This window comes from Pseudophryne corroboree, chromosome 4 (assembly GCF_028390025.1).
Source record: "Pseudophryne corroboree isolate aPseCor3 chromosome 4, aPseCor3.hap2, whole genome shotgun sequence".
Lineage (NCBI taxonomy): Eukaryota > Metazoa > Chordata > Amphibia > Anura > Myobatrachidae > Pseudophryne > Pseudophryne corroboree.
In genome coordinates, this window is record NC_086447.1 from 494,994,364 (window position 1) to 495,017,607 (window position 23,244).

Consider the following 23,244-nt stretch of genomic DNA (forward strand, 5'->3'; position numbering starts at 1 on the left):
ATATATATATATCATATGCAAATCCTCCTCAAACTTCCTGACTCAAAAATATGAGTATTTTAATGTATAATTCTATATGACCTATGGTATTTTATGTTTACCTTGATTTTATATGTTATTTTTAACTGATGTATCCATGGGGTTAAATTCTGGAAAATCCCATGGATACAAATCCAGTACAATCATGAAGTGTTATTGTAGATTATTGTATGTTTATGTACCACTGTTTTATTACTCCATGAAAAGAGCCGGACGCATTACAAACGGAATGCCACTCCCGTTTGTTTATATATGCAAATTAGCCATGCGGCTCAGTATGTCTAACAACACATCCCCCTGATGCATAGCGGTGCCGTACTATGCCGGGAGCGACGCGGCCGGATATGACGCGTCCTTTCCGGCTGTGACGTACTTCCGCCGGAAGTCGAATGCCGGGCGGCGATTATGTAAACAAACCACCGCTGTCAGTAGAGGTGGTTTTGTTAAGATTTATGTAAGAATTTCAGCCTTACTGGATAAATACCCAACACCCACATGTATTTAGAATATAAGAAAGATATATTTATGGAATGTCGGATCACTTCCGGTTTCGCCGATGACGCGAACCGGAAGTGATTTGCATAATGAGGTATAATTGAAAGGGGTATAAATAGGACCCCAGTACAACACTATGCAATCTCCTGATGAAGCCCTGAATAGGGCGAAACGCGTTGAGAAACTGACCTGATTCACCAATTTTCACCAAAGCTAAGCCATTAATCTTTATTGTTTCACCATTTTGTGTTTAATAAATAAATCTGTACTCTGATATAAATTACTGAATGGAGCTTTGATATACTTTCTAAGGGTTGTCCAGTCACCAGTTCCACGACGAATACCTGGACACAATACCTGTATTGGATACGCATGAATTATTCATTCATCCGGTACGCATGCAAATTTGTGTGATAATTTAACCCTACATACGGAAAACTACTACGCTATATAGCGATTTTTTATGTCTCCTAAACATATCTAGATCCCAGTAAAGACCTGGACTAAAGAATGGGGGACTGATGAGCCTTATGTCAAGCCGTAATCCGGTACGCAGTATTATTCTTGCGTGTGACAGAACTTATTGATGAATACTACACAATAGGCGCTCTCTCGTTTCTTCCTTTGCTTTCAGATAGATATATATATACATATCTATCTATCTATCTATCTATCTATCTATCTATCTATATACACTGCTCAAAAAAATAAAGGGAACAGTAAAATAACACATCCTAGACCTGAATGAATGAAATATTCTTGTTAAATACTTTGTTCTTTACATAGTTGAATGTGCTGACAACAAAATCACACAAAAATTATCAATGGAAATCAAATTTATTAACCCATGGAGGTCTGGATTTGGAGTCACACTCAAAATTAAAGTGGAAAAACACACTACAGGCTGATCCAACTTTGATATAATGTCCTTAAAACAAGTCAAAATGAGGCTCAGTAGTGTGTGGCCTCCACGTGCCTGTATGACCTCCCTACAACCCACACAAGTGGCTCAGGTAGTGCAGCTCATCCAGGATGGCACATCAATGCGAGCTGTGGCAAGAAGGTTTGCTGTGTCTGTCAGCGTAGTGTCCAGAGCATGGAGGCGCTACCAGGAGACAGGCCAGTACATCAGGAGACGTGGAAGAGGCCGTAGGAAGGCAACAACCCAGCAGCAGGACCGCTACCTCCGCTTTTGTGCAAGGAGGAACAAGAGGAACACTGCCAGAGTCCTGCAAAATGACCTCCTGTAAGCACAACCTTCACCTGTGGACGTCGGGCCCTCATACCACCCTCATGGAGTCTGTTTCTGATCGTTTTAGTAGACACATGCACATTTGTGGCTTGCTGGAGGTCATTTTGCAGGGCTCTGGCAGTGCTCCTCCTGTTCCTCCTTGCACAAAGGCGGAAGTAGCGGTCCTGCTGCTGGGTTGTTGCCCTCCTACGGCCTCCTCCACGTCTCCTGATGTACTGGCCTGTCTCCTGGTAGCGCCTCCATGCTCTGGACACTACGCTGACAGACACAGCAAACCTTCTTGCCACAGCTCGCATTGATGTGCTATCCTGGATGAGCTGCACTACCTGAGCCACTTGTGTGGGTTGTAGGGAGGTCATACAGGCACGTGGAGGCCACACACACTACTGAGCCTCATTTTGACTTGTTTTAAGGACATTACATCAAAGTTGGATCAGCCTGTAGTGTGTTTTTCCACTTTAAGTTTGAGGGTGACTCCAAATCCAGACCTCTATGGGTTAATAAATTTGATTTCCATTGATCATTTTTGTGTGATTTTGTTGCCAGCACATTCAACTATGTAAAGAACAAAGTATTTAATAAGAATATTTCATTCATTCAGGTCTAGGATGTGTTATTTTAGTGTTCCCTTTATTTTTTTGAGCAGTGTATATATATATATATATATATATATATGTATATATATAATAAGATTTTAAACCTACCGGTAAATCTATTTCTCCTAGTCCGTAGAGGATGCTGGGGACTCCGTAAGGACCATGGGGGTATAGACGAGCTCCGCAGGAGATAGGGCACCTAAAAAGAACTTTGACTATGGGTGTGCACTGGCTCCTCCCTCTATGCCCCTCCTCCAGACCTCAGTTAGAGAACTGTGCCCAGAGGAGATGGACAATACAAGGCAGGATTTAGAAATCCAAGGGCAAGATTCATACCAGCCCACACCAATCATACCATGTAACCTGGATCATACATAACCAGTTAACAGTATGAACAAACAACAGTAACGGTCCAAGACCGATGTCAACTGTAACATAACCCTTATGTAAGCAACAACTATATACAAGTCTTGCAGAGTTTCCGCACTGGGACGGGCGCCCAGCATCCTCTACGGACTAGGAGAAATAGATTTACCGGTAGGTTTAAAATCTTATTTTCTCTTACGTCCTAGAGGATGCTGGGGACTCCGTAAGGACCATGGGGTTTATATCAAAGCATCCAATCGGGCGGGAGAGTGCGTATGACTCTGCAGCACCGACTGAGCAAACGCTAGGTCCTCATCAGCCAGGGTATCAAACTTGTAGAATTTAGCAAAGTGTTTGACCCCGACCAAGTCGCCGCTTGGCAAAGTTGTAATGCCGAGACGCCTCGGGCAGCCGCCCAAGAAGAGCCCACCTTCCTAGTGGAATGGGCCTTAACCGAATTTGGTACCGGCAATCCTGCCGTAGAGTGAGCCTGCTGAATCGTATTACAAATCCAGCGAGCAATAGTCTGCTTCGAAGCAGGTGCGCCAATCTTATTGGCCGCATACAGGACAAACAGAGCCTCTGTTTTCCTAATTCTAGCCGTCCTGGCTACATAAATCATTAAGGCCCTGACTACGTCCAGGGATCTGGAATCCTCCAGGTCACTTGTAGCCACAGGCACTACAATAGGTTGATTCACATGGAATGAAGAAACCACCTTAGGCAAAAATTGCGGACGTGTCCTCAATTCAGCTCGATCCACATGAAAAATCAAGTAGGGGCTTTTGTGTGACAAAGCCGCCAATTCTGATACTCGCCTTGCTGATGCCAAGGCCAACAACATGACCACCTTCCAAGTAAGAAATTTCAACTCAACCTTGTTAAGGGGTTCAAACCAGTGTGATTTTAGGAACTGCAACACCACGTTGAGGTCCCACGGTGCCACTGGAGGCACAAAAGGAGGCTGGATGTGTAGCACTGCCTTTACAAACGTCTGGACTTCTGGAAGAGAAGCCAATTCCTTCTGAAAGAAAATCGAGAGGGCCGAAAACTGAACCTTAACAGAGCCTAATTTCAGGCCCATATCCACTCCTGTCTGTAGGAAGTGGAGAAAACGACCCAGATGAAAATCTTCCGTAGGTGCATTCTTGGTCTCACACCAAGACACATACTTTCGCCAGATACGGTGATAATGCTTAACCGTCACCTTCTTCCTAGCCTTTATTAAAGTAGGGATGACCTCTTCCGGAATCCCCTTTTTCGCTAGGATTCGGCGTTCAACCGCCATGCCGTCAAACGTAACCGCGGTAAGTCCTGAAATACACAGGGCCCCTGTTGCAACAGGTCTTCCCTCAGAGGAAGAGGCCAGGGATCTCCTGTGAGCATCTCTTGTAGATCTGAGTACCAGGCCCTTCGAGGCCAGTCTGGGACAACGAGTATCGTCTGTACTCTTCTTTGCCTTATGATCCTCAACACCTTTGTGATGAGAGGAAGAGGAGGAAACACGTAGACCGATTTGAACACCCACGGTGTTATCAGAGCGTCTACTGCCACTGCCTGAGGGTCCCGAGACCTGGCACAATACCTCCGAAGGTTTTTGTTGAGGCGTGACGCCATCATGTCTATTTGAGAAGTTCCCCAAAGACGTGTTATGTCTGCAAAGACTTCTTGATGAAGTCCCCACTCTCCTGGATGGAGATCGTGTCTGCTGAGGAAGTCTGCTTCCCAGCCACTCCCGGAATGAAGACAGCCGACAGAGCGCTTACATGATTTTCCGCCCAGCGAAGAATCCTGGTGGCTTCCGCCATCGCGACTCTGCTTCTTGTCCCGCCTTGGCGGTTCACATAAGCCACTGCTGTGACATTGTCTGATTGAATCAGAACCGGTAGGTTTCGAAGAAGACTCTCCGCTTGTCGAAGGCCGTTGTAAATGGCCCTGAGTTCCAACACATTGATGTGTAGACAGGACTCCTGGTCTGACCAAAGTCCCTGAAATTTTTTTCCCTGTGTGACCGCTCCCCATCCTCGGAGGCTCGCGTCCGTGGTAACCAGGATCCAGTCCTGAATTCCGAACCGGCGACCCACCAGCAGGTGAGCACTTTGCAACCACCACAGGAGAGACACTCTGGCCCCTGGGGACAGAGTTATTTTCCGATGTAAGTGCAGATGGGACCCGGACCACTTGTCCAGAAGGTCCCATTGAAAAGTCCTTGCATGGAACCTTCCGAAGGGAATGGCCTCATAGGCCGCCACCATTTTTCCCAGAACTCGAGTGCATTGGTGAACTGACACCCTTTTCGGTTTTAGCAGGTCTCTGACCATGTTCTTGATGTCCTGGGCTTTCTCTATTGGGAGGAAGACCTTCATTTGTTCCGTATCCAGTATCATACCTAGGAACGGTAGTCGCGTTGTCGGAATCAACTGTGACTTCGGTAGATTTAAAATCCAACCGTGTTGCTGGAGCACTCTCAGAGAGAGCGCCACACTGCTCAGCAATTTCTCCCTTGATCTCGCTTTTATCAGGAGATCGTCCAAGTATGGGATAATTGTGACTCCATGCTTGCGCAGGACCACCATCATTTCCGCCATTATCTTGGTGAAAATCCTCGTGGGCCGTGGAAAGTCCAAACGGCAACGTCTGAAATTGGTAATGACAATCCTGTACAGCGAATCTCAGGTATTCCTGATGGGGGGCATATATGGGGACATGCAGGTACGCATCCTTTATGTCCAGAGACACCATAAACTCCCCCTCCTCCATGTTGGCTATTATCGCTCTGAGTGATTCCATTTTGAATTTGAATCTTTTTATGTACAGGTTTAGGGATTTCAGATTCAAAATAGGTCTGACCGAACCGTCCGGTTTCGGGACCACAAATAGGGTTGAGTAGTAACCTCTTCCCTGCTGGTGCAGGGGAACCTTGATTATCACTTGCTATATACACAGCGTTTGAATTGCAGCTAACACTACATCCCTTTCCAATGTGGAAGCTGGTAGGGCCGATTTCACAAATCGGCGCGGGGGCACCTCCTCGAATTCCAGTTTGTACCCCTGGGAAACTATTTCCAACACCCAGGGATTCAGGTCTGATCTGACCCAGGTCTGACTGAAAAGTCGAAAGACGTGCCCCCACTGGTGCGGACTCCCTCAGGGGAGCCCCAGTGTCATGCTGTGGGTTTTGGAGCAGCCGGGGAGGACTTTTGGTCCTGGGCACCTGCCGAAGCAGGTGCTCTCTTGCCTCTGCCCTTACCTCTGGCGAGGAAAGAGGATCTCCGACCTCTTCTGGACTTGTGCGACCGAAAGGACTGCATCTGATAGGGTGTTACTTTCTTTTAATGTTGAGGAATATATGGTAAAAAATTTGATTTACCTGCTGTAGCTGTGGAAACCAGGTCCGTCAGCCCATCCCCAAACAATACCTCACCCTTATAGGGTAGTAATTCCATATGTTTTTTGGAATCCGCATCACCCGTCCATTGGCGAGTCCATAAGGATCTTCTCGCCGAGATAGACATGGCATTGGCCCTAGTAGCTAGCAGTCCAATGTCCCTTTGAGCATCCCTCATAAATAAGACTGCGTCTTTAATATGGGCTACAGTTAGGAATATAGTTTCCTTATCCATATTATCAAATTGATCTGTCAGCTCATCTGTCCAAGCTGCAATTGCGCTACACACCCATGCCGACGCAATTGTCGCTCTTAGCACAGCACCCATATGAGAATAAATACACTTTAAGGTAGTTTCTTGCCTGCGATCTGCAGGGTCCTTAAGGGCTGCTGTGTCAGGAGACGGTAGCGCCAATTTCTTGGACAGGCGCGTCAGGGCCTTGTCCACAGTGGGGGGTGATTCCCAAATCTCCCTGTCCTGCTTAGGGAAGGGGTATGCCATATAAATTCTTTTGGGGATCTGCGGTCTCTTTTCCGGAGTCTCCCAAGCTTTTCCAAAGAAATCATTTAATTCATGAGATGTGGGAAAATTAATAATCTGTTTCTTTTCCTTAAACATGTGTACCCTTGTGTCGGGGACCGAGGGTTCATCCTCAATATGCAACACATCCCTTATTGCCACAATCATACACTGAATGGTTTTAGTCACCCTAGGGTGCAATTTTACTTCGTTATAGTCGACACTGGAATTAGAATCCGTGTCAGTAGTAGTGTTTTGTGTTAAGGGACACTTTTGAGACCCCGACGGGCCCTGTGAGTCGGTCCAATCCGAGGATTGACCCCCTGATGTCCCCCCTAATTCAGCCTTATCAAGCCTTTTATGTAAAGATGCCACACTTGCATTCAACATATGCCACATGTCCATCCATTCCGGAGTCGGCACAACCGACGGGGACACACCACTCATTTGCTCCACCTCCTCCTTGGAGAAGCCTTCCGCTTCAGACATGTCGACACCACGTACCGACACCCCACACACACACTACAAGGGGACAAAACCCCAACCAGGCCCTTAGGAGAGACAGAGAGAGAGTATGCCAGCACACACCCAGCGCTTAATAACACTGTGGAAAAATATGACCAGATAGCGCTTTTTTATATAATAATATTCCAATTCCCACTCACTGCGTCGCCAATTTACCCCCCTCCTCTTTTTTCCAGCCTGTGAAGTTCAGCAGGGGAGAGACCAGAGAGCCAGCGTTCAGCATGCAGCCTCTGTGGAGAAAATGGCGCTGGTTAGTGCTGAGGATCAAGCCCCGCCCACCCGACGGCCGGCTTCGGTCCCAGTGCTTTTTTTATTAAAATGGCGGGGGATTCTTGGATTTACTGCCTCTGCAGCCTAATCCATCTTAACATGCCCAGAAGTGAGGAATATTGCTGCCCAGGGCGCCCCCCCCCAGCGCCCTGCGCCCTTCAGTGCTGCTCTGTGTGTGTATAGTGGGAGCAATACCTCATGAAGAGCTGATATCTTCTGCCGCCTGATGTCTTCTGCCTTCTCATACTCACCCGGCTTCTATCTTCGGCATCTGTGAGGAGGACGGCTCCGGGACAAACCCCAGGTGAGACCTGTGTTCCGACACCCTCTGGAGCTAATGGTGTCCAGTAGCCTAGAAACAGAGCCCAACCGTAAAGCCAGCCCTGCTTCTCTCTCCTCAGTCCCACGATGCAGGGAGCCTGTTGCCAACAGGACTCCCTGAAAATAAAAAACCTAATAAAATTATTTTAAAACAGAAAACTCTGGAGAGCTCTCTGCAGTGCACCCTTTCTCCTCTGGGCACATAATCTAACTGAGGTCTGGAGGAGGGGCATAGAGGGAGGAGCCAGTGCACACCCATAGTCAAAGTTCTTTTTAGGTGCCCTATCTCCTGCGGAGCCCGTCTATACCCCATGGTCCTTACGGAGTCCCCAGCATCCTCTAGGACGTAAGAGAAATATAATATATATGTAATGTGTGCAGTGTATGTATGGTGTGTAGTAATGCAGTGTATGGGCGGGCAGGAGGAATGGGAGCAGAATCCGGGCAGTATATACAATCGAAGGGGGATATTTATCCCCTGTAACCTGGGACACGGAGGCTGTTGCATGGCGGATGGAGGTGGAGACAAAGGTGCAGGTGGAGACCGCTCCAGGGAGATACTCACCGTGCTGCTTCCCTGGGCGCCCGCTCTGCATCTCCTCCATGTGGTCTCCGTGTGGCTGTGTCCGGCGTGTGGGCGCTGATATGAGACGGCCTCTCTTCGCCTCTACCTTGGAGTCCCTGCTGGCTGGGGTGGGGAAGCTTAGCCTGGGAGGGCGGGGGAGAAAGGAGGAGGCGGGAGACAGAGCAGTGACACATCCAGCGGCGGCGCTGACTGACTGAGGGGCGCCGTCCTCCTCCTATTGGGCTAGCTCTGTGACTGTGACTCCGCCCAGCGTTAGCCACACAGTCACAGATCTGGGCAATTATATAGGAGATGGGTTCCTGCTGCAATTGTTGCATGTGTATACAGACTGTGAATTGTTGTGCTTTGTCATGGAAAAGCATAGTTTTGGTTTATAGCCTATTTAGTATGATAATTGATACTTTATAGTGAACATACCTATCTATTCAATTGATAATGTCAAAATACTTTTCCTTTTTTTCCATTTTATTATTACATATTTGTTGCTGACCTAAATAAAATGGATAAAAGAAAACAATCCAAAGTTAAAACTGGGGTCAGCCCAGTACTTACGAGCTATTAAGGATCTGGAATTTTTCTCCTTTCTGAAAACTTAGGTCATCTTCCGTTCTTGCTTCATAGTCATAAAGAGCCACAAAAAGCGTCACTCCTGGGGGAACACAGCAGATCACATGTTAAGTGGCAGCACGTAAGCTCACATGTTAAGTCGTGCTGGCAAATATGAGCCACTGAAGTTATAACACAATGTAATTGAATCCATATGTTTTACAATGGCCTTTGCCAATTCTTGACAGGCATGTAATAAAAGTAATTTCCTCTTTAATTGAGACTTTTTCAGTGCGGAGAGCTTGGACTATCTGACCACAATGCTTTAAGAAAAATGAGAATTTATGCCTTGTATTTTAATTATTTTAATGTTCCATTATATATTACAGTACATGCTTGTCATATTGAAACCATTTCTGGGCATGGCTTATCCTAAAATGCCCTGGTTAATGTCATGTTCTGGTGACATGCATAAAATAAATGTAAGGTATGGTTCCATTCTATCCCACTTTAATTGGGATTGCATTTGTCAGGACAATTAAGGGCTCACATTGTTTTATTTACACTGAAACCAGGGCATCACTCTATATTACCCTCACCAACATGAGCACTACTTCAGGTGGGAAAACTACATTGCATTGGAAAGCTATATGTGACTCCGTTTTCTGGAGAGTTACTTTTTGCATCTTGTTACAGCATTGATTATATTTTCATTTGTTAGAGATTAGTTGATACTATAATTATTTTTCTATTTGACTGGTTCCATTGTTTTTGATGCAGTTGCTCAGTTCTGAAACTTGCTGATATATCTTTAAAATCTGCAGCTGTCCTTGGAAAATAGAGACTTTTGGCACAATGTGTTACCAAATTGAAAGTAGAAGATGTTTAATGTTGTTTACTGAATTGTGTAAGATGAGAAAAATGTTGTATCTTTCCAATACATGCTTTGTAACATCTGTGCACAGAATGTGTTTGCAGTAAGAGTGTTATAGAGCAGCACCACTAGTAGTGCTGTCACTGCAGGGTTCCTAGATGTCTTTACAGCGTTCTTTGAAACTTCTTGGATGCCTTGCTCTTGGAGAAGTTTTGTCAGCACAGAAACTACTCAGCATATTGGCTTCTGTCCCAAACTCCCTGGATTTGGACATATGGCTGTGTCGATGCTTTGGTGGAGTCTTAAAAACACTGGCTTTGGAACTTTCGAGATTGATAGAAATCAGAGATTTTCTGGAATTCATGACTGTGGCATCATGTGCCTCTAGAACCTTAACCGTGTTAAAGCTGGGTGCACACTAGAAAATATGCACTGGGAATGATATTGGCTCATGATTTCCCTAGAACTCCCTGCAGTCCCGGACAAACAATATTGTGTGTACCCACTGATCGATTTTACAAACGACCAAATGATATACATGAGTCGTACGATACTCCTACTGTAAATTGTTGGGTTTCAGCCTAATTTATCATTTTGGGGGGGGAATTCAAATGTTTGAAAAGTCGGTTGGGTGTCTGTTTTTTCCTGTCTATTAGATAGGAAAAAACAGACTCCCAACTGACTTTTCAAACAATTGAATTCCCCGTTGTGTGTACACACTGCACAATTTGCAACAATGTCGTTAGTGACATTGTTGAAAATATATTGCATGTACTAACGGCAGGGATGGTCACACTGAACGATATTACAAAATTATCATAACGACCGGTTATTATCGGCAATTTTGTTTAAAATATCGTCTAGTGTGTACCCAGCTTAAGACAGGGTTCTTCCTTGCAAAACTCCCTTAAAGGTCCTTTTTATAGAATGCCTTGGAGATTAATTTATGTACAGTTGGCCTCCCAGCACTAAAGAGGTTTAGAGGTAACAGCTTCATATTGGCAGGGTGGCTGCGGTTTCATACTTCCACCACTGCATCCAATGAACTGCATGGAGCACTGAGGGATGTTCAATGCTCATCCTGTTTCTGTCATCCTCTAAGTCTCCAAAGCACTCCAGTGACAGGCGTACAACAGCCTATCTCACTTCCTTTCATCTCTCTCCCTCCTCAACATCTTGCAAGCAGGATTCTGACCAAACACATCAATGTGATTGCACTCACAGAAGTGATCAATAATCTAAGCTAATTTACAGCACTGTGTGGTCTATTTACTAAGCCTTGGATGGAGATAAAGTAGCAGCCAATCCGCTCCTAACTGCCATGTCACAGGCTAGGTTTGAAAAATGACACTTAGGAGCTGATTGGCTGGTACTTTACCTCTGTGCACTTTATCTCCATACAAGGCTTAGTAAATTGACGGGGTAACTGTGTAATACTTATCCTCCTGGTCCTCTGCTGCTTTTGACATTGTTCTCTCCTTGTTCACGTCATTCCTATTGCACTGCTCCTTTAGTGTATCTCTCTGGCACAACCTCCATTGGGTATCTGGATGATAGGTCGACCTTAATTAGGTTGACAGTCAATAGGTCGACTTCTAATGGTCGATGTGTATTAGGTCGGCATGAACAAAAGGTCTACATGGTCATTATGTCAACATGTAAAAGGTCAACAGCGCTTATGGTCGACTCACACAGCTTTGTGGGGATTTTTTTTTTGGTCAACTCTTCCACACTTTACCATCCACGTGGACTACAACTGGGAATAGTAACCTGTGCTGCGCGCAGCAGTAGTGGAGCGATTCACATTGCCTAAAGAATGGTGAGTGTAGCAAGCTTTGACGGTGAAAACTACACAAAAATATGGGGGGGGGGGGGGGGAATTGTGTCACCCTTTTCTGTGTCGACCGTTTGTCATGTCGACCAATAGTGGTCAACCTAATGACTATCGACCTAATTAGGGTCGACCATGTGATCGATATTCCCTCCATTGTACTCTTAGGACTAAATTTATTAAGAATCATGTCTTTCCGAGATTGCAGTCTCATGTTATTTTGGGCTTTTTTTTTACAACCCTGAGATTTACTAAATCCACACACAGGTGTTAAAATACAATTCAATCTGAAAATCACGGACGAACATGCAAATGGCAGTCAAAAGACCCCCGAACCAACCCACAAGTACTTCCCACAGACAAAAAATACAACATGGGGGGTTACTAACACTGATCAAACTCGGACCAAAATAGAAGTTTTAAATAGACCTGCCTATGAGCAGCATGTTAAGTAGAAGCCTGCAAGGGTCAGTGTAATCTGTGCAGCGCTTCTCTGTGTTACACTGTAAACAAATGGTAAAAAATAGGGAGGTAAAATGTGTGCCACCCTCAATGAGCAGGTCCTAGGCCTTGAAATAGTACCATGTTTAACAGGTCAGGGTTATGCCATAGCCAGGGGAAATCCTTCACATTAACCTCCCCCAACTAGTCAGCTGAGGCCAGGGATTTCTCGGGAAGTGGTGAGTCCCTCAATAAAGCACCCCCCAGTATCCCTCATACCCTGGGTGGTGGATGCAGAGAGGATGCTGGTTAAAGGTAGAAGCAATATTTAGGTAAATGTATTATAGTGGCACGCATCGTGCCGCTATAACACTTCCTGTTTCGCTCCTGTTTTGCCTGACTACCGAGGAGAAGCAGGAAGGGACATCACAAGATATATTAACATCTTGTCTGCTCAAGTGGGGGAGGGAAAGCGCACAGAGTCCCCCTGTTCCGGCTCGTTCCTCTTCACATGCACGGGATCTCGCTACTGACGCGAGATCCACAGCGCAGTCTGGAGCCGGGGTGAGATGTACTAAGCCTTGTAGAGTAATAAAGTGGAGAGAGATAAAATATCAGCCAATCAGCTTCTAAATGCCATGTTACAGGCTTTATGAAAAATGAAAGTTAGGAGCGGATTGGTTGGTATTTTATCTCCGTCCATGGCTTAGTGCATCAGCCCCCAACTCTTAAGACCTCAGAGAGAGAGAGAGCTATGTATGTTAAAAAAAGAACAGATGACCCACTAATTTATTATACAGGTGGAGTCAATGAACAAATTGACTAATGTATTTCACCTGTAGACTTCAGTTTACAATTACAAGTATATGAATTTAGTCATTTCTGGTTTTCATGTGTAGCCATTGTTTGGAAGGTTTTCTGACATTTATTTTGACATGACGCAATACATTCTGGATCAGTACAAACAAATCCTGCTCAACTGATCTAATTTAAATTTAAATTCAGAACCTGCGGCAACAAAATTTATAAAATGTGTTGATTACTAAATACATCTTAAAGATTATATATATATATATATATACATATACATACATACAGTATCTATCTATCTATCTATCTATCTATCTATCTATCTATCTATCTATCTATCTATCTATCTATCTATAAAACTATTGGTCTTACCAGTTCCACCTCTTGTACGCAAGGTTCCTGTGTGCGACGAGGAGTTCACCCCTCCAAAGACTGTAAGCCCTTGCCCTGCAGTCCCATGGAAGTTGTTATAGTTTGGAATGGTAGTCACAGTGAAGCTAGGGTAGTGCTGTGGTGTGGGGTCTGTCCCATAGCGGTATCCTAAGCTCTGAGTTAAACTGTTATCTCTCTCATCGGTCAGTTTGGTTGCTTCTTTATCCTTGCATTGCACACAGCCCATTATCTATATCCCTGAAAATACAGAGAAAGACAAGAATGAATTACAAAAAATCCACATTGAATATTCAATTTTCTGTGGCTGAGAATTGAACGTCAGCAAGTTTAATCACCATAGATAGAATGTGTTAATTATGCAGTTCTAAGTAATATACAACTACTGTATGTTAATGCTTATTCTTGCTATTCCCTTTTCTCCTCATACAGACAATACTTGTCAAACACCATAAGCCAATGTGTCTCACAAATTATTATTGTTGCTGGAAATGCTATTGTCTTATAACTTTACTTTTTTGGGGGGTTGATAATAATTCATATCAGTTTTTGCTAAACGGTCATTAAAAGATGTAGCTTTACTATAATCATCACAGTCCACTTGACCATTACTAGAAATGTCAATGGGATCGCATCTGCTATTCTGCAGTAACTTCCCATAACTTGTGGAGAACATTCATGCACTGGTCTATATGCTAGATATCATTATTTGGGATCTCCATTAATCCTTATTGGCTGGCATCACAGTTTATAATGCTCAGGAAACTGTAGTATAAGTGATGCAAAACACAAATATATAATAGTAATAAACAGGGCCAGAAGTGAGATTATGCGAATTGTCACTTATAATGGCTGTACATCTACACTTTATACTGATATGTAGCCTATGGAATGCAGAGCCGGTTATGCTGATTTCAGTAATATCCCTTTTCCACCATAAATCCGGTTCTGACCTGGGTAACTGAACATGGTTTCAAGCCATGTCACAGCAGCTTGAAACCCCATTCACACCGCAAGCTGGACCTGGGTTAATGACCCGTCTTCCCTCTGCTGGCCCTTGGAGATGACATAACTTCCAAGTGCCGGTGATCCGGCTGTCCATAGGCTTTTAGCATGACACGGGATGGATGATCTGGGTCAACGGTTTACAACACAGGCTACGGAGGTCCTTCACAGGTTCAATCCTGGAAGCTACTAGTATCGGTTTCCCGGGTAGCGTGACCCGGGTTATTTTTTAAGGACCCTTTTACACCAAGCCGCACTATGGGGGTCATTCCGAGTTGTTCGCTCGTTGCCGATTTTCGCTATACTGCGATTAGTCGCTAACTGCGCATGCGCAAGGTACGCAGAGCGCATGCGCTTAGTTATTTTACTAAAAACGTAGCTGTTTTGCTGTGGCTTCTGCGGCGCTTTTCAGTCGCACTGGTGTTCGGTAAATGATTGACAGGAAAGGGGCGTTTCTGGGTGGTAACTCAGCGTTTTCCCGGCGTTGGCTAAAAAACGCAGGCGTGGGAGGGAAAAACGCGGGAGTGTCTGGAGAAACGGGGGAGTGGCTGGGCGAACGCAGGGCGTGTTTGTGACGTCAAACCAGGATCAAAACGGCCTGAGCTGATCGCAGTGTAGGAGTAAGTCTCGAGCTACTCAGAAACTACTAAGAATTTTCTATTCGCAATTCTGCTAATCTTTCGTTCTCAATTCTGCGTACAACTCGGAATGACCCCCCTATAGCCATGCAGTGACCGTGTGACTTTGTACATATGTAAACTATTTTCTGTGCAGTGAAAACTGCATTCCGGTGTCTCTGGTAGTGACTGAGTGGTATTTCCCTGTGCCGCGAACAGTATGCAAATTTAAAGAAAAAGTTGTCATGCAACCCCACTCATCATGGCTCACTCGCACCAGGTGTTTCGCTGCATGGTGTATTGAGGCTTGGTGTATGAGGACACATCTGTAGAATGGGGTAAAGGAGCACATAAGTTAACAAAACAAGTATAGAATATTGTCACTTTTATGTAGGAGACTGAGAATCGCTATAATGTACTGTAGCAAACATCTAATTTTGATTGGACACTATTGCCGCAAGGAGATATTTCACTTGGTTATTGCCATTGCCTTTATTCACACAGAGCATTTGGTGTTAGAGCAAGTAATGTGAAGTTGCTAACGAAAAAAATGTATACGTGAGTAAAAAGAAAGTGTGTGTCCGTCCATGGGCAATCAGACCCGCTTAACACATGCTTTTAGGTCCCAATAAGGTAAACTAGACTCAATAGTGTCAATCCAATTAGGTGTGAGTCTGCTGTGAGATTGTTTCATAAAACTAGCAGACTTCGCACGAATACGCATACTCGAGAAATGCAAGATCCAATTAGAGATTTGCGGTAGTTGCGGTGAGGGAGTGTGAAAAGTTCCTACAAAATGCGACCTTGGAAAAGTGAATGAAAAAGTGGAAAAACCTTCCTGGACCCCAAAAATTTGCGGTCTGCAGTAGACCGCAAGGTTAATTGAGGTCACCCACAAGTGACCTCAATTAACCTTGCGTCTGCGGTAGACCGCAGGTTCCCACCATAGGCTATAATTAAGATTTTTTTTCCCGCATTATAGCCTATGCGCTCCACTTGATTGGCAGGCCGGGAGCGCACAGCCAATCAGGAGAGCGCTATGACATGGCGCTTCCTGATTGGCTGGCGGGTCCCCAAGTGACAGAAGTCACGAGGGGTCCTGGCATTCAGGGAGCCATGTGTACACACGGATCCCCTTCAGTGCGGTGGACCAGGTTTTTTGCGTTTTTTATTTTTTAACACCTGGATGCCTACATGGACTAAAGAGGACCGATCTACACTGGAAATAGGTGAGTATATATTTATATATTTTTTAACAGGTACCTTCTGCAGAGATCTCAGTGATGCGGCCGGGCTTCATTGTGTCATGTCCAGAAGTGTTTTACTAAACTCTCCCGTAAAATACTACCCGACAATACAAATTACATCGACATCGGTAAACTCAAATTGAAAAAACACGGTAATTTAGTAAATTACTGTGTTGTTGTTTTTTTCAAATGGCCGATGTCATCTGAGATTGATCTCAGCTGAAATCGGCTGCAACAAGAATCTTTGTAAGTTTACACCAATGTATACTGTTACATAAGTGTTTATTCCAGCATAACCTGTGTTATTTATATCGCCTTTACACCGCCAGCTTTTAACACGGGTAATTGTACATGAGCGTGCAGTGTGGTGTAAATGGGCCCAATTGGAATAATCCGGGTCGAGTGGCATGGTATTCCAACTCGGGTAGCTTGCAGGGTTGAACACGGATTTAACACAGCAACCCGGCTACCGTTCACAGTGAATGGAAAGGTGGCACTTGGAGATCATGTGATCTCCATGCAACCCACCCGCCCCCCGGCAATGTGACCGGTTTAGAGACAGCAGTGGGAAAGGGGCCTTAAGCGGGTCGCAGCCGGATAGCACCCGTGTCAGACTCCCGGCTGCGACCCGCCTCAGTTGGTGTAACAGCGGTATTACATGCATCTCAACATACAAGACAGAGTATTACTGACAAAACATTAAGATAACAACATATACTTTTTATTAAGCAATGAAAGTCTGGGTCATTATCTCATTCTGGACTGCATTTGTACGCTTCATAATAAACCCAATTTTCCCGTTTTTGTGATAAAACAGTGTCACCCAGAAGAGTTTTATTTCTAGTTTTATAATACACATAAATAGTATATAAATAGGGCTTTCTTTAAGTAGTGTATTATAATAAATATATTATGTGCATTACACTGTGAAAAAACACAAAACAAAATAAGGAAAAAAATAAAACATTTCAGGTAGAAAAAACTGCAACCCCTTATGTTAATCCCCAACATGTAATCTGCTACGTCCCCCTGTAGGTTTAGTGCTCTATATAAAGTCTGGTAAAGAAACAAGATACAGAAGTATTGATAGTAATTTAAAACCTTTATTATCCTCATTCTATGCTGCTGCTGCACATGAATACAAAATAGCTGTGTGCGCAAATCCTAATGGATTACAGTCCTTGTTCCTTACCTGGTTGTTATTCTTATTATGTAATTCATATTTATAATAAACAATAACATAAATCAACTGGTATGGTTTGTATACCCGGTTGTTTTTCTTGCCCTAATCTGGCCTTGGTAATAAAGAAAATAAATTCTCACCATAGTCTAGTGCAGATGACTGTGCATAGATCAATAAATATATGTAAGGATTTAAAAAATGAAACCAGCACAAAGACTGTAATAGCAATACACAATAACGAGGAACTGGGGTAAGAAACAGACAATCTGATTTGTGAACCAGTTTGTACAATTTGAATCTATTTTGGCAATCAAATTCTATGGACGGTATCGAATTGTCAGTGTTTTCTCTTGCTGCTCCTCTGAAATAGAAAAGTAACATGATATGCATCCAAAAGCTTCCTCTTACATTTACCCCTTGCCCTGGTCTTGCTTTTAAAACAGTGACCATTAGTATTAGCTAATGTTGGATTATATGAGCAGAGCTGGATTAAGGGGTCTATTTACTAAGGGGGTCATTCCGAGTTGTTCGCTCGTTGCCGATTTTCGCAATATTGCGATTAGTCGCTTACTGCGCATGCGCAAGGTTCGCAGAGCGCATGCGGTTAGTTATTTTACACAAAAGTTAGGTATTTTACACACGGCATAACAAGGATTTTTCATCGTTCTGCTGATCGTAGTGTGATTGACAGGAAGTGGGTGTTTCTGGGCGGAAACTGGCCGTTTTCTGGGAGTGTGCGAAAAAACGCTGGCGTTTCTGGGAAAAACGCAGGAGTGTCTGAAGAAACGGGGGAGTGTCTGGGCGAACGCTGGGTGTGTTTGTGACGTCAAACCAGGAACGAAACTGACTGAACTGATCGCAGTGGCAGAGTAAGTGTCGAGCTACTCAGAAACTGCTAAGAAATTTCTATTAGCAATTCTGCTAATCTTTTGTTCGCAATTCTGCTAAGCTAAGATACACTCCCAGAGGGCGGCGGCTTAGCGTGTGCAATGCTGCTAAAAGCAGCTAGCGAGCGAACAACTCGGAATCACCCCCTAAGCCTTGGATGGAGATAAAGTGGATGGAGATAAAGCACCAGCCAACCAGCTCCTAAGTGTCATTTTTCAAATCAAGCCTGTGAAATGTTAGTTAGGAGCGAATTGGCTGGTACTTTATCTCCGATGACTTTATCTCCATCCAAGGCTTAGTAAATAACCCCAAAGGGAGTGGCGACAGGAGCGGCCGTTCCAGGTGCCCCACACATTACACCTTTCCACCCTATACACACACACGCTGCTGTATGAAGCAGAACGATCCCCCTCTGGCAGCAGCTGCCAAGGAGCTCCCCAGTCCACAGCAGTCAGTCTCGCGGGATTTCACTGCATGATCCCATAACTACTGTAGACCGTGGAGACACTGGGGCTGAGCCGGCCGGGTGCGGTGCTGTCAGATGTGCGTGTGTAATGGTACACGGGGGTGCACAGGGTTTGCCATCACTTTTGCTAGTGGGGGCCCCCACAACTTCTTTGCCCCTGGACACCCACCAGCCTTAATTCGGCCCTGTATATGAGATGTCAACCATTGAACATGCTCTGCTTGTAAATTAACTCTAAGTTAAAAGGCCCTCCTTCAAAACCAATACCATAATGTTGGAGTCTTATTTGCTAGAGTACAATAGAGTGCAAGGATAGAGGCAATGCTTACAGTAACTTTTGGCTTTCCAGAAACAGATCCTTTCCACCCCTCTAAGAACGCTGCTCAATGCTGTGTCCTAGTGTCAGTGCCAGTGGAGGGATCACATAGGGGTGTGTACTATCTAATGAACAAGGAATGTCCATTGCTGAACGGGTTTAGTATGGCAGCCGGTCACATGAATACCACCCGTGCTGAACACCTCATACTGCTCTGGTTTTATGTTATGAAGTTGTAAAGGGCAGAATTCACATATTTATGGCAGATGCTGGAGTAATGGATTTTAACAATAGAATAAATTCTTACTTGAAAGTGCGATAGACTCCATGGGAAGCTAGCCTTGCAATGTTATTTTGTTTGTTAGGCTAAATTATGTAATGGTATATGGTGTTCTTGTTGTAAACTTGAGTTCAGTTATAAACACTAACCAACATTTCAGAACAGCTTTAAAAAATAAGATTTTAAACCTAGCGGTAAATCTTTTTCTCCTAGTCCGTAGAGGATGCTGGGGACTCCGTAAGGACCATGGGGTATAGACGGGCTCCGCAGGAGACATGGGCATTCTAAAGACTTTAGATGGGTGTGCACTGGCTCCTCCCTCTATGCCCCTCCTCCAGACCTCAGTTAAAGAACTGTGCCCAGAGGAGACGGACAGTACGAGGAAAGGATTTTTGTTAATCTAAGGGCAAGATACATACCAGCCCACACCATCCACACCGTACAACATGGAATATACGAACCAGTTAACAGTATGAAACAAAACAGCATCAGCCAGAGACTGATCAAAACTGTAACATAACCCTTATGTATTCAATAACTATATAAAAGCCTTGCAGAATTTAGTCCGCACTGGGACGGGCGCCCAGCATCCTCTACGGACTAGGAGAAAAAGATTTACCGGTAGGTTTAAAATCTTATTTTCTCTTACGTCCTAGAGGATGCTGGGGACTCCGTAAGGACCATGGGGATTATACTAAAGCTCCAGACCGGGCAGGAGAGTGCGGATGACTCTGTAGCATCGATTGAGCAAACATGAGGTCCTCATCAGCCAAGGTATCAAACTTATAGAATTTAGTAAAAGTGTTTGAACCTGACCAAGTAGCTGCTCTGCAAAGTTGTAATGCCGAGACACCTCGGGCAGCCGCCCAAGAAGAACCCACCTTCCTAGTGGAATGGGCCTTTACCGAATTTGGTAACAGCAATCCAGCCGTAGAATGAGCCTGCTGAATCGTGTTACAGATCCAGCGGGCAATAGTCTGCTTAGAAGCAGGAGCGCCAACCTTGTTGGCTGCATGCAGGACAAACAGTGCCTCTGTTTTCCTAACCCGAGCCGTCCTGGCTACATAAACTTTTAAGGCCCTGACTACATCAAGAGACTTGGAATCCTCAAAGTCACCCGTAGCCACAGGCACCACAATAGGTTGGTTCATATGAAACGATGAAACCACCTTAGGCAGAAATTGAGGACGAGTCCTCAACTCTGCTCTACCCACATGGAAAATCAGATAGGGGCTTTTGTGAGACCAAGCCGCCAATTCGGACACCCGCCTCACAGATGCCAAGGCTAACAACATAACCACTTTCCAAGTGAGAAATTTTAACTCAACTGTTTGAAGAGGTTCAAACCAGTGTGACTTAAGGAACTGTAACACCACGTTAAGGTCCCATGGCGCCACTGGGGGCACAAAAGGAGGCTGGATGTGCAGCACTCCCTTTACAAAAGTCTGGACTTCTGGGAGAGAAGCCAATTCCTTCTGAAAGAATACTGGCAGGGCCGAAATCTGCACCTTAATGGAGCCTAACTTTAGGCTCCTGTCTGCAGAAAGTGGAGAAAACGGCCCAGGTGGAAATCTTCCGTAGGAGCATTCTTGGCTTCACACCAAGATACATATTTCCTCCAGATACGGTGATAATGTTTTTCGCAGTCACCTCCTTCCTAGTTTTTATCAGAGTAGGGATGACTTCCCCCGGAATACCTTTCCTAGCTAGGATTTGGCGTTCAACCGCCATGCCGTCAAACGTAACCGCGGTAAGTCTTGGAACACGCAGGGCCCCTGCTGCAACAGGTCCTCCCTGGGAGGAAGAGGCCACGGATCTTTTGTGAGCATTTCCTGAAGATCTGAATACCAGGCCCTTCGAGGCTAATCCGGAACAATGAGTATTGTCTGGACTCTTTTTCGTCTTATGATTCTCAGTATTTTTGAGATGAGTGGAAGAGGAGGGAAGACATAGACCGACGGAAACACCCAGGGTGTCACCAGGGCGTCTACCGCTACAGCCTGAGGGTCCCTTGACCTGCAACAATACCTCCGAAGTTTCTTGTTGAGACGTGACGCCATCATGTCTATTTGAGGAAGCCCCCAACGACTTGTTATCTCCCACTCTCCTGGATGGAGATCGTGTCTGCTGAGGAAGTCTGCTTCCCAGTTGTCCACTCCCGGAATGAAGACTGCTGACAGCGCGCTTACGTTATTTTCCGCCCAGCGAAGAATACTGGTGGCTTCCGCCATTGCCACTCTGCTCCTTGTCCCGCCTTGGTGGTTTACATGAGCCACTGCTGTGACGTTGTCCGATTGAATCAGAACAGGTAGGTCGCGAAGAAGAGTCTCTGCTTGTCGTAGGCCGTTGTATATGGCCCTTAATTCCAGCACGTTGATGTGTAGACAAGCCTCCTGGCTTGACCACAGTCCCTGAAAATGTCTTCCTTGTGTGACTGCTCCCCATCCTCGGAGGCTCGCGTCCGTGGTTACCAGAACCCAGTCTTGAATGCCGAACCTGCGACCCTCTAGAAGGTGAGCACTCTGCAGCCACCACAGGAGAGACACCCTGGCCCCGGGGGACAGGCTTATTTTCTGATGTATTTGTAGATGGGACCCCGACCACTTGTCCAGAAGGTCCCACTGAAATGTCCTCGCATGGAACCTGCCGAAGGGGATGGCCTCGTAGGCCGCCACCATCTTTCCCAGTACTCGAGTGCATTGATGAACTGACACTCTTTTTGGCTTTAACAGGTCTCTGACCATGCTCTGGAGTTCCTGGGCTTTTTCAGTTGGGAGAAAAACCCTCTTCTTTTCCGTGTCCAGAATCATGCCTAAAAATGATAGCCGAGTCGTTGGAATCAACTGCGACTTTGGCAGATTTAGGATCCAGCCGTGTTGCTGCAGCACTCTCAGGGAGAGTGACACGCTTTTCAGCAACTGATCTCTCGATCTCGCTTTTATCAGGAGATCGTCCAAGTATGGGATAATTGTGACTCCTTGCCTGCGTAGGAGCATCATCATTTCCGCCATTACCTTGGTGAAAATCCTCGGGGCCGTGGACAGCCCAAATGGCAACGTCTGAAACTGGTAATGACAGTCCTGTACAGCGAAACTCAGGTACGCCTGATGAGGAGGATAAATGGGGACATGAAGGTATGCATCCTTTATGTCTAGTGATACCATAAAATCCCCCCTTTCCAGGCTGGAGATCACTGCCCGGAGAGATTCCATCTTGAATTTGAACCTTTTTAGATACAGGTTTAGGGATTTTAGATTCAGAATGGGTCTGACCGAGCCATCCGGTTTCGGGACCACAAATAGGGTTGAATAGTACCCTTTCCCCTGTTGTATTAGGGGAACCTTGATAATCACCTGCTGTCGACACAGCTTTTGTATTGCAGCTAAAACTATTTTCCTCTCTGGGGGAGAAGCCTGCAAAGCCGACTTGAAAAATCGGCGAGGAGGCACTTCTTCGAATTCCAGTTTGTAGCCTTGGGATACAATTTCTATCGCCCAAGGATCCAAATCTGACAGAACCCAGACCTGGCTGAAGAGTCGAAGACGTGCCCCCACCGGCGCGGACTCTCACAGTGGAGCCCCAGCGTCATGTGGTGGATTTTGTAGAAGCCGGGGAGGAATTCTGTTCCTGGGAACTAGCCGTAGCAGGCATTCTTTTCCCTCTACCCTTACCTCTGGCGAGGAAGGAAGAGCCCCGACCTCTTCTAGACTTATGCGACCGAAAGGACTGCATCTGATATTGAGGTGTTTTCTTTTGCTGTGGGGAAACATAAGGCAAAAAAGAAGATTTACCCGCGGTAGCTGTGGAAACCAGGTCCGCGAGGCCCTCCCCAAATAAAACCTCACCCTTGTAAGGCAAAGTTTCCATATGTCTCTTTGAATCGGCATCACCCGTCCATTGGCGGGTCCACAGGGCTCGCCTAGAAGAAATTGCCATGGCATTGGCTCTTGAACCCAACAGCCCAACGTCTCTCACAGTGTCTCTCATATATA

General features: G+C 45.4%; 1 protein-coding gene across 2 annotated transcripts in view; it reads right to left on the reverse strand.

Moving 5' to 3' along the window:
- The window catches only part of FYN (FYN proto-oncogene, Src family tyrosine kinase), a 296,399-nt gene that overhangs the window by 87,865 nt on the left and 185,290 nt on the right, over positions 1 to 23,244 (reverse strand). For both annotated transcript variants that reach the window (XM_063917151.1, XM_063917149.1), the window contains exons 3-4: positions 13,233 to 13,490; positions 8,911 to 9,007 (exon numbers count right to left, since the gene is read on the reverse strand). In XM_063917151.1, the coding sequence (XP_063773221.1) occupies positions 8,911 to 9,007; positions 13,233 to 13,479 (344 nt within the window). In that variant the 5' untranslated portion in view covers positions 13,480 to 13,490. The remainder of the gene's footprint in view (positions 1 to 8,910; positions 9,008 to 13,232; positions 13,491 to 23,244) is intronic.